The sequence below is a fragment of the Thamnophis sirtalis genome, unplaced genomic scaffold, assembly GCF_051295495.1.
Source record: "Thamnophis sirtalis isolate CommonGarterSnake01/CBP01778 unplaced genomic scaffold, rThaSir2_p1.2 scaffold_5, whole genome shotgun sequence".
NCBI lineage: Eukaryota > Metazoa > Chordata > Lepidosauria > Squamata > Natricidae > Thamnophis > Thamnophis sirtalis.
The window spans coordinates 82,274,645-82,287,386 of NW_028261385.1; the positions used below are offsets into that span (position 1 = coordinate 82,274,645).

The 12,742-nt window shown below is 35.4% G+C and overlaps 1 protein-coding gene across 6 annotated transcripts in view; it reads right to left on the bottom strand.

Annotated features, from left to right (window-relative positions):
- Positions 1–1,294: 1,294 nt before the first annotated feature.
- Positions 1,295–12,742, bottom strand: part of ELAVL2 (ELAV like RNA binding protein 2) — a 157,985-nt gene continuing 146,537 nt past the window's right edge. For 2 of the 6 annotated variants that reach the window (XM_087716131.1, XM_087716129.1), the window contains 2 exons: positions 6,423–6,461; positions 1,296–4,032 (listed from right to left, as the gene is read on the bottom strand). In XM_087716131.1, the coding sequence (XP_087572257.1) occupies positions 3,702–4,032; positions 6,423–6,461 (370 nt within the window). In that variant the 3' untranslated portion in view covers positions 1,296–3,701. Of the gene's footprint in view, positions 4,033–6,422; positions 6,462–12,742 lie in introns of all 6 variants that reach the window. The other 4 variants (XM_087716127.1, XM_014060776.2, XM_087716130.1 and 1 more) reach the window with 3 other exon arrangements.

Here is a 12,742-nt window from a genome sequence, read left to right on the forward strand (position 1 = left end):
GCAATTACGTAAACTGATGCCATCTTCAATAAAAGCTTAATTTCTTAGTGTCATCCATCAACACTAGATGCCAACCAACGAGCAGACAAAAATGCAGGTTGAATCAATGTGCTTTTGGAATGAGGGGAGTATGTGTCAGAAAACGGAAAAATAAAAAGGATGTTTACATTAGCTAAACAGTTGACTTTAAGGTTGTCATTTTTATACTTCACAAACTTAATCAATTTATTTTTCACCGTTGGCTTGCCATTTCATTCATCCAGAGATCCGGACCCTACCCACTCTCATGGCCTTCCGAAAGGCTATTAAGACCTGGCTATTCCGGCAGGCCCGGGGCTGTTGAACTCATGATTGAGTTCCAGCCCCGATTAGACTGGGTGTATGTTGTGGTCTTTTTTAATATATGTTTCTCTGTTTTTAACTTTTTTATTTTTTAAATGCATTGTTGTAAGCCGCCCGGAGTCCTCTGGGATTTGGCGGCCTATAAATTTATTAAACATCAAACATCAACATTTGAAGAAGAGATAGTAATCTCTATTTTAATCTAGTTCTTTTAGAATGGTGTGTGTGTATGTGTATTCCAGCATAACTCTGGAATGCTTTGAGCAATTTCAACCAAACTTGGTACACAGATGACTTACTATGGAAAAAAATGCTGTGGGATAAGACACCCCTCGAGGTGTGTGTTCTATTAAAATACAGCCTACTGTACCTTAAAATGACTTCTACTATACAGTACAGTAGAGTTGCCATGGTAATGGCTTCACAGTACTCCACAAAGGAGCTCCCTCTGGTAAGGGGGAAAATTACAACATTAGAAATTACGTTTGGTCCAGTCATTTTCCCCCTATAAATAAATACCCAGGCAACTAGTATGCATATCAACTAGTATGCATATAGATTAGAGCTGTCTGTTCTATGACTTGATCTGATGTACCTTGAAACGCTCCTCTTTTTTGGTACAGAAGTCTCAAGTATTAATTCTTCACAAACTAATGCCTCCTAGAAAACACAGCTTTTAGAATTTTCTTTTGCTGTAGGGTTATTGAATAGAAATACCGAGTAGGAGGCTTACCATGCATGTAAGTATTAGGACTTGAATTTCACATTGTACTAGGACACCAAGATGCGGTGGTATATCTAAGCCATTTTGATTTTGAGGGGTGGCTCCTGCACTAGGTAGTTTGAATTTAACTTAAAAACCCAGAGGAAAAATAAACCCAGGGAAGTACGTTCAAAAGAAAAATGAACTATTAAAAGACCTCTGCACCACAGTGTTCTTTCCCTTCAACTTTTGTTTATTGATGTACTGAACATGAAAAAGTACAAAGGATCCAAACACAAAAGAAAACATGTACAGCCTCTTTTAAATACTCAACAGAATATATTTTTCTACTCCAACAGATGTGAATTAAGTCATACTGTACAACTTCAAATAAATACCAGCCTTACATTTTATTAAGTGCTCTGTTAAACAGTGTAAAGTGAAGCCTGATAGACATGCCTTCTCACCAATGCTTTGATCTTGCTACCGTAGAATATAGTAGCAGAGTATAGCTATGTTTCCCCCCTCCCCACATCGTATCTCTTTATTGTTATTATTACTGTTCTTTTCCAAAGCAGTGTTTGTGTTAGTGCAGAACAATTGCTCACCACACCTCAAGTGAACTTCTCTCAGAAAGTCAATCGATTTGAATAGCATTGAATGGGTCTAGCATGAACAATCACTTTCACTTTAACACTCTTCTTCCAACAGTTTTATGTACTGTACTATACTGAAAATTTATAACTACGATTTTTTTAAAAAAAAGAAATAATCAAAAAAAGCAACTGCAAAGATCATGTACAAGTATGTTATGCATAGCACATTGCTTGTTCTAAGGGGAAGCATGTGAGCATCTCAGTTTATACAAAAAGCAGGACGTAACTATATAGTTGTCAGGGCATCCTGGTGAAGGCACAGCAGCCTTCAGCTTTTTAAAAATTTATTATAAGCTAGATGCTAATCAGAAAATATTTGTACTTTTTGACCTTAAATTTCTTCCATACATGGTAAAGACTTTATTATTTCCCCAAATAAGTGATTTTAAGCATCATACAAAGTTAAATTTCAATAGCATACAGGTATTTATGATTCTGGTATGAAAAATGTAAGGAATTTGTTCAAAACCTATGGTTATACTCATTTTTTTTACCACAAACATATTTATAAACAAAAAAGTAGCATCACCATAAACAGCTGAAGCTAGACTATCTACAGACAAAATTTGCAACGTATCTGATCCACTGTAAATTCAAGTCCTCAGGACAACAAAAATGAATAAGCAGACCTCAAGTAACAATCTTAATGCCATTTACAAAGAAAAAAAATACAAAAACATTTGAACATCACTTGGCATGTTAAGTAAAGAAAATAAAAAACCAGAAGAAAACTCGAAGTATTAGCTGAAAAGAGGTTCATCAACAAAAGATCTTATTTACATTACACAAAGCTCAGGTGTTAGCCTTGAACATAACTTTCAAAATACCTTCAAATATATCCAATGCAAGACTGTTTTTCCTGGTCTGCCACTATGCAAACCATGTGCAAACATCTTTTATTTTCTTTAAGACAAAACAATTCTTCAAACAATACTGCAAGTACATCACTAAACACCATGAGCTCTATCTGAAGGGAATTCTATAGGAAGAACAGATTTTTCCCCCATCTCAGTTAATTTAAATTTCTTGCCTGCTCTTATATACTTTTAAATTTTCTTCTGTTTCAAAATCACAAGTTTAATGTGAGCCATCTATCACATAGTAACCAGGATGTTCAGAGATTGCACCAACGTTTACAAAACCAAAGCTTAGCAGTGCTTTCTCCCAGTGATTCCAGTTCTTGAGTAACAAAGATCTCTTAAAGAATTTCTACATCATAAATCGCTCTAAAGTGTTTTCCCCCAACCACTGCAAATTTCCTGGTAAGTTTTAAAAGCTCACTAGGTGTCATATGAAGAGATTTCTCAAAGTATTCAAGTCAAAATATTTGTTCCAGGACCTGTAAAAAGTTTCTCCAAATTTTCTCTTTTTTATAAAAATAGATGCTTTGTTTTTTTTTAAACCCACATCAAAGAGGCTCTTATCTCTTTGGCAAGGTACAGCTTTACGAAAAGTTCTCCATTAATCTTACAATAGGCTTTTATAATGCACCACCCCCCTTCCCCAACCCAAATCATAATTACAAAATAAATATTCTTAAACTTTATAAATAAAAATGTAAACTTCAAAACACTTCTTGAACAGACTAAACAGCAAGGCATTAAAGTGTAACTCAAACACAACATAAGATTAACTAACTTAGGAATTTTAACACAAAGCCTCAATATCTACTCACAGGTTCAAGGCAGTCGTGTAAAAGAAAATTTCTTCCCTTAGCTCAAACATTTTTTAAAAGGTCCACCTTCTTCAAAGAAGGCAATAGAATGCATTGTGACAGGTAAAAACCCTGTACCTCTTGTCCATATTTCAAACATAAAGATATTTAAGAAGTTTAATTCAAATACTAGCAATAAAAAATCTCGCAATATTTCTTAGGATGCTAGTCTGTAATTCCCCCATCTCAACACTGACTTACAAAGACATTTACTAATGTATAAAGTTTCTTTTAACTTGCCTTTGTCGAATAGTTTTCAAATATAAATTGGGCTGAGGACACCTCATTAGGCTTTGTGCGTTTTGTTTGTTTTAAAGGAAACCTGCAAGACTCTGTCTCCAAGGCGGTATCCATTCAGGCTGGCTATTGCCATGGCTGCCTCGTCATAGTTTGTCATAGTCACAAATCCAAAACCTTTGCACTTGTTTGTGTTGAAGTCGCGGATAACCTTCACGTTTGTCACGGCTCCGAAGGGTCCGAACATTTGCCACAGGATGCTCTCGTCTGCATCAGGAGCTAAATTGTACACAAAAATGCACCATCCGGTTCCTGCGTGTCCTGGGATATTGATCCCAGCCAAACTGGTCATTCCATCAATGGTCATTGGAGAAAACCTGCTAATCAATGTAGAAGGGTAAAAAGAAAGAAAGAAAGAAAGAATTCTTTTTTTAGAAGAAAACTTTTTTCAAGATTAGAATGAATCTATTTTTATATATGAACATGTTTTAAGTAACTTAAACCAAGTGCCTTTCTGCCTACATGTTATGGATCAATTGTTTCTTCCTTCAAGAATACCTTTTTGTTAAAATATTTATAGACACATGCCAAGGCAGTCTGGTGTAGTGGTTAAGATGCTGACCTAGAAACAAGGAGACTGAGTTCTAGTTCTGTCTTAGGCATGAAAGCCAGCTGGGTGACTTTGGGTGACTCTCCTTCAGCCCAATCCACCTCATAAGGCAGTTGTGGGGAAGAGGAAGGATTATTAAGGGTGTTTGTCACCTTGAGTGATTGATAAAAACAATAAAGGCAGGATAAAAAATATTTTTAAAGCGGTTGATTAATGTTATAGTGCCGTTTAACCAAAGGTTTGTGCCACTTATGTGACTTTAATACAAATTTACTGTGAATAATAAAATATAGTTGCCATGATGCTCTGCAGTAAGTCTTTCTCAAGTCAGATTATTTTGCTTTTTGCCTGGACTGCGGATAAGCTGACTAATTCAATTACTTTCAATGCTGATATGACAGAAAAGCAAACTGTAGTCAGCTATTAGAAAGTCTAAGGAATATTGTGATTGCCATGTTTGAAATGTGGTTAACCAAGGTTCTTGAGAATTTGCATTTGGTGTGTCGTGTCGAGCCAAGGTGGCGCAGTGGTTAAATGCAGCACTGCAGGCTACTGCTAGATCAGCAGGTCAGCGGTTCAAATCTCACCGGCTCAGGGTTGACTCAGCCTTCCATCCTTCCGAGGTGGGTAAAATGAGGACCCAGATTGTTGGGGGCAATATGCTGACTCTCTGTAAACCGCTTAGAGAGGCCTGAAAGGCCTATGAAGCGGTATATAAGTCTACTGCTATTGCTATTGCTAATATAAGCAAAAAGATTATATAAAAATAAGCGGTTTAATTTTAACAACTAGCTTTGTTCAAAACTCTGTATATCCCTACCCTGATGGCTCGAGATACCAGTTCTCCAGAACATGGGCTGCAGAGAGAATCCATCTACTAAAAATTCATGTTGTGCTTTTAGATAGACACAACCAAATAGAAATCTCTTACTATTTTAGCTAAGGACTGGCTAGCAATATCTTCTTTTAAAAAGAGAAAGGAACAGTAAGAGTTTTGCTTATAGTGCTAGTATTCAATTTCCGGAATCTTTTGTTTAATTCCTTTTAAAAACCTAGTTTTTAACTCATCTCCATGGAACTTTTTTCCCCAAAAGACAATTATGTTAATAACAGAATGATGAAAAAGTAAAAAGTACAAATGTATTGCCTTCAATTGTTCATATTCAGTCTTTATTGTGTTGTTTCACCATGAATTTAGCAAATTATTTAACACAACTGAATACTTATTCAACAGAAAAAAATAGCTTCAGATTTCTGATGTTACATCTAGGTTTTGGTTTGTTTATTGTTGTGTACCTCCCTGAGTCGCTTTTGGCAAAATGGGTGGCTATATAAATTCTATAAAACCAACAAAAATAATCCTACATGAAATATACATTCTTGAAACTGAAGCTCCAAATGGCCTTATGGAATTATTATAACCTTTCTTAACTTTTTTAGGTAATATAACATACTTGATATGGTATGCTTATTGTTTATTGCTTATTGTTGCTCCAAATCTACCTGCTTCTTGTACAGACAGATGACTAAAAAAACACACACCTGGTGTTGGCCTCTTAATTGTTAAAATGTCCTTTGAGTATATAAATGTGTTTCCCTTGTACATATGTGCTAGTCATTCCCGACTCTAGGGGGCGGTGCTTATCTCTGTTTCAAAGACGAAGAGCCAACGCTGTCTGAAGATGACTCCATGGTCATATAGCCGCGAAGGGGTATGGAACACTGTTACCTTCTCACCAAAGGTGGTTTCTATTTTTCTACTTGCATTTTTACATGCTTTCGGACTGCTAGGTTGGCAGAAGCTGGGACAAGTAAAGGAAGCTTACTAGGAATTTGAACCGCCGAACTGCCGACCATTCTGATCAACAAGCTCAGCATCTTAGCCACCACGTCCCTAGATTTGAGTATATAAGACGCCCACATTCTTTCAAAGTGAAATACTGATACAAAAGACTCCCAAATAAGTCATTTAAATGGCAGATAATGGGTGTCCTAAACAATGCTAGAAAGCTGATAAAGTAAGTGATAAATGGAAACAAATGATTACCTCTGTACGTGCAAAGATCACTCAATATCTAACACATGAAGTACCAATACTCTTAGTTCAAACAAGAAGTTATTAGTAAAATTAATTATGGATCTAACACAATTTGTTATTACCTCTTTACTCCGTATGCCATATTGAGCAGATTGTCCAACCTGCAAAACACATTTAGCAAAAGGTTTATTTAGCCTTTCAATCTTTCACTTTGATTATGTTATGTGCTAGATTTTCGGAACTGCACTTTATGCAAAATTGAAGTTGTGCAATGATTATACACTGGCATAACTTGAATTTTGCTGAAGAGATACTGTCCAAGAATTCTCATAAATACAGCTTCAAGTTCAGTTGACATTATGCAATTATATTAAAAAAGGCACTCAGACTCAGTATTTTAATTCTGGATAAGCAAGCCCATTAGGTATGTCTGAAGTGATACAATATACACATTAATGTAGTTCAGATGCTATATTTAATAGCGATCCTTTTAGAAATATGAACACCAAAGACTAAACAATTTTGCCAATATTTCCATGCCTTTCTCTGAAAACTCGTAGGGATAAATGAATGAAAAGTCTGTCTTTGTGTGAGAAACAGTGCGTGCATAACATTTTTCTGCAGAAAATCTTGTAGCAATTTTATTTCTCAAGATTATTAATATATGATTATAAAATTATCTTGATGCATTGTAGATTTTAAGCTGGTAAGATTTAGCTATCTGCCAGAAACTGCAGCTATGTTAGAAATCTACCATTTCAGCATAAAAGAACCAAGGAATCACATTTTTTAAAAGTCTTAACATTTGATTTATCACCAAGTATGAACTTTTTACAAACCAAGTAGTTAGTTGTTTGCTCCAATGTAATGGAAATGGTATTTAGGGTAATGCTGGATTTAAATAATTGCTGAGAAATCAAAGCAAGTCAGGCTATAATATTTACTATATTCTATGATATTAACTATATTCCTCAGTTAATTAAAGTTAGGAGAAGAGGACATATGCATTGCAAAACTGGTTCCCATTTTCTTTTAAATTCACATTAAGAGATACTTTAGATGCATTTCCCCCACTTCCAAAAAAGCTACAATGTGCAACTTCCAAGATAATGTAAATATACATAGCCTTTCTGAAGGAAAAGAACATCTGGTGCTGCAGTGCTTGGTTAGACTAGATTGTGGGCTGTTACATTTAAAGTTCCTGCCAATTTTTCTTTTGTCTGAAATTTGTATGCCACAAATGTTGTTGTCCTTTAAAAAACCCTTATGCCGGTTATATCAGGAGGAAACGCTGAAGTTCAACAATCTGATTCAGATTGAGACTCAGAAAAATAAGCAAACAAGCTAGTTTACTGCAATTGAGTGGACAATGCCAAAAATTTTATCATATAAACCTAAAACTTTTCTTCAGGAATGCTCACATGGATGCTGAGTCATTACTTTCAAAACTAGAACAGCTTTAGCTGTGACATAATATATAGTAACTTGAAACTCCTAGGTTATTAGGTAGAGGTTCAGTACACATGCACACCACAAATTTTAAAAGAAAATATGATATGTACACTCAGACAATTCTCCCCATTTAGGAATATCATCTTGAATTTTATTTCTGGCTACAGCCTTTAAACAACAAAGACATTGTATCAAGATCTCAAATATCCTGATATGGTCATCACCGTCTTCATCATTCCAGGAAGGCATTCACCTATCTAAGAGATGGAAAATTATTTTAAAAATTGCTTCGGTCTCAGTTAACAATTGGGGGAGGGGGAATCTAATGACTAAAAAACATATTAAGATTGTTCCATATTATTTAGCATCTTGTCACTGGATGCAAACCAAAATTTCCTTTGTTGAAAGAATAATGGGGAGAAACAAATATGAAATATTTGGGCTTGCTTTTCAGTCAACTTTACATGGCATGCAACAGGCATGATTTCTGCAGTTAAACCTCCTAATAACTTATTCAAAATTTGAGTATAACTTCTGCAATCTTCAGATATTGATAATTAGGTATGATTTATTTTGCTTCAGAGGAAGCAGATGTAGAGCTCAATAAAACACTCTTATTTTTATAACAGGTTATTTTGGCCAGTCATTAAAAGTCTTCCATTCTCTAAATCTAAAAAATGTTAACTATTAATTAACAATTGGACGAAAGGGAGAGAAGACCACTGTTGATGGAGAGGTTTTTTTCTTTTCCTTTTTAAAAGTTGATTGAAAAATGTGTGAGAAGTACTGATATTCATTAATGACCTGTGTGTTTTACAGGTTTCTAAACCACATTGTAAATTGATAGGGTTTTTAAAAAATTGATATTTCTGCTAACACTTGCACATTAACCAGCTAAAAAAATGTCAATAAGATGATAAATCAAAAGCATAGAAAGCATAGAAATATGTATTTTTCCAGTTTTGGAATAAAGATGCAACTTTTAACAATAAGACAGGCAATATTTATGTTTTAATGAAAAATTCTAATAATTATCAATTTTACCTGGGATTGTTGGTATGTGAACTCAAGTCTTTCAACCACTTGAACACAAATTATCACATATTTAGATTTCTCGAGAGAATAAAGAATGGGAAGATATTCACAAGAGGGAATACTGCTTTTGAATTACTGTATTGTAATTCTTTTAAGACCAAGTCTTTTCCTCTTACAATATTTAGTGAAGATATCTACTTTCAAGAGCTTTATTGTAAAACACACAGCTTCTAACAAAACAGTCATTTACATCCATTACCAAGTAGTAAGAATTGTATAGAAGTTGCCATTAAAACAGTCTTAGTCTATCTATCTTTGTGAATAACAGTAGCCAATAATTTGAATCCTACCATCTACATATCCAGGATGTTAAGCAGATAGTAATGAGTGAACAGCAAATAAGCACTGGTGAAATATGAATTGCCATTTAAAAAAACTTGGTATAATGATAGCTCTATTAACAAATAACACACTGACTTAAGGTTTCAGTTGCTTCTGTATTTCCAAAACAAATCCAGTCAGGAAAATATACAGAACTTTAAAAAAAAGTAAATTATGTTTGTACATGTGTATATATTAATTTGTTTCCCAATGTGAAATAAAGAACATAAAAACAATCACATTTTTTTCGATGTCGTATGTTTAGAAGTGGAATCTAGTCAGACATTAAAATGCTACTTTGGTTGCTGCACATAATTAACCTACTAAGATTAGCTGACATTTAGGCATTTTCTTTAGACAGCTGCAGGTAGATATGCAATGGCATGAGTTAAAACTACTGATTTAATATTATTGGTTTCTGCAACTCAGAATGAGCTTTTCACAGACTGGATTCAGCACCAGCTCTGCTCCTTCTCTTAAACTCCCTAGAAGGAACTTAACATCCTGACAAAAAAAAAAGTGATGCAATTTACTTTTGTCTTTTTGTCAGGAAATAAAATAAAACTCCAATAATGAAACACTGGAAAATACCCCCAAAGCAGGGGAAAATAATAACAAATTTCAGCACTGTGCCCTCTGCTGACTTCCCTGTTCATTGCTCCCCTGTTCATTGTTGTTCTCAATAGTAATTTCCAAAAAACGTATATCTGCCCACAGAAAAGGTTAGCTCCCCTGCCAAAGCTAACCTGAATCATAGCTTTATTAAACTATCAACTATCTTGATAATGGCAATCCAAGGAATCATTTTTATTTACTAGACGAGAGCAAGTAAGCAACATATAACAACATATTGTATCAAGCATCTTAGTGACTGTTCTCTCCATGTTGATGGAAATCCTAAAAGACCCATATTCTGAAATCTTAGGATATATTTTAGAGGATATCCATGTAAAGTCTCTAGTACAATTCACACTCCTCCAATACTTCCAAGCTTCAATCTTTTGAGAAATCTTATCTGCATTATCAAGCACCATGCATGAAATGACTATCCTTAAGGAAACTCTTGAAAGAGACGGAAAAACTCATATTCTTTGACTCAGCCGTGTGACTTCAATACAAGACATGAAGATTTCACCTTCTGTATGGTTTTATATTACAATGCAATTCATCACTGAGGATTGTTTTCAGGAAAAATATCCAAATCAACACATTTAATCTTGTCTGTACAGTCACCAACTAGCAATAGTTTGTTTAGTGACTGTCTGAAGTTACAACAGCACTGAAAAAAATGACATAACCATTTTTCACACTTACGTTCTTTGCAGCATCCCAATGATCACATGATCAAAATTCAGACAGTATTTATGACCGCTGCAGTGCCCCAGGCTCATGGGATCATTTTTTGTGACCTTACAAGCAAAGTCAACGGGGAAGCTAGATTCATTTAACAACTGTGTTACTAACTTAACAAGTGCAGAAATCCCTTAACAATTATGGCAAGAAAGGCTGTAAAACAGGGCAAAACTCAGTTAACAATTGTGTTCGTAAGTTGAGGACTATCTGCAAAAGTTTTGCTAGTAACTGATGACTTGTGGAAATACTTTTGAGCTGTCTGAAAATCCAGATTTTAATTCCCAGAATGGCATGAAGAATAAAATCACCTAACAATAGTCACACAGACTGAACCTGCAGACTTCAAGCTAAAGTTGCTATTTTGTGTGAGGATCTGCTTAAAGTCTGATGTTATCAGAGCCGGTGCCAAATAAAAAGAGAGTTACACATATACTTTCCCAGCCTCTGAGGCCCTCAATCTTTAACTGCCTTTAAAACACTTCAACTAACAACAGTAGTAAGAGTACAGCAATGGCAAGCATAATGTACTTGCCTTTGTACACTAGAGATAGATCTAATACAATAGATATGGATCTAAGGATCAGATACCCATCGAAGACAACTGCAAAGACAAGCTCTTTAAAGTCTATGCAAACACACACACACACACACGCACACACTTCTACATTTTGTGTGTACAGCAATGTCTTCCTAAATTTCCGAGAGGAACCGAACAATGCCTAAGTTAATATGAACTGAGCAAGCAACACCGTTCTCATTTGGAATGCATGGCTCTTTTATTTGACAAATCACCAGAGCAGAACAGATTAAAAACTCAAGCAATCCTTAACATTCGATGTTAAAAATTGCTCTCAAAAACATGATCTAAATGTGCTGTTTTAAAAAGAAAATGGAAAGAAATGCAGTGAAGTCTATTTTTGTGGAATGGAAAAACACGTTCAAAAAACAAATGGCAACCTTGGGATTCGTCCCTCCATTTCTGAACCTGTAAATGCACATTTCCAGCATTCGGGGCCTATCCCCTTCAGAGTCATCTACCACCATCGCTGAAATAATGAACATCCTTTAGACAATAAGCCGGCAGCCCATGGCATTGTGAGAAAGATCTAGTCAGGGGTTTCTAAGGCCACTGGAGATTGTGTGCCCCAGTCCTGGCACCAGCTATTTCTGCAAAAGTTCATTTACCTCTTTTTCATGTCAGTGCAGCAACAATTCCCCAGTGGCCTTACTTCAGGCACGAGGCAATCTGGAATTCTTCTTCTGACCATTGCTAACTCTGCCCTGGCACTCAGTTCTGGAGCAGGCAGTCTGCCTATGGAGAAAGGGCAAGTCTACTTTTATTCAATATTCAGCGGCTTCACAGAATATCCTTTGAACAACAAAAACAGAGCAGAAACTGAATACTCCAGAAATCCACTGAATACTGAATAAAAAAAAATAATGGGTTTTTTGTTCCCCCTGCTCCAACTGAACGGTTCACTAGAACGAATGTGGGTTTTTTTCCCCCTGGGTAGACAAATTAATAGCACAACATGCAAAGAAGCTGTTTGGATTAAGTTGTTTAGGTGAGACTGCCATTGGCCAGGTGTTTAAATAAGCACGTTGTTTGTTTGTTTTAAATTAAAGTCCCAAGGTTTCTATAAGACAAAGTTTATCTGAGCTTTCTGCTACTTAGTGAGCACAACTAATATCTCTCTTCTCTCTTGCATTCACACAGGAAAATAGCATCAAGTTCAAAATAAGCCTGTTTATCCCCTCTCTCGAACACAAATCTTTCATAAAACAACACTAAAATAAAAGCCCCGAGCAGTTAGTGAATGTAGATTAATATAGTATTTGTTTCAATTCATGCCATCTGTCTTTTTCAGCGCACTAAAATATCACAGAGAAAAACGTATGGCTGATAGCACTGTGTGTCATCAGAAGAGAGATCCATACAAAATAATGGAAAACCACTGGGGGAAAAAAATCCATTTCTCCCCATTCCAAAAAGGATGCAGAATAATTACTGAGACTCCACTGCAGGAAAAAAAAGGGATTTCTTTCAAAGTAAAGAAGACTTGATATAAAAAAAGCAGGGTTTAGACAGGTTTTCTACTCTGTGGAAACGTCTTATTCTAACAATTTATCAAATATTCCTAAAAGCATCTTGCAAATTGAACGACAGATACTTTCCAGTTAAATATTACTACCTGCCTACATAAAACTCTCTTCTTTTTAT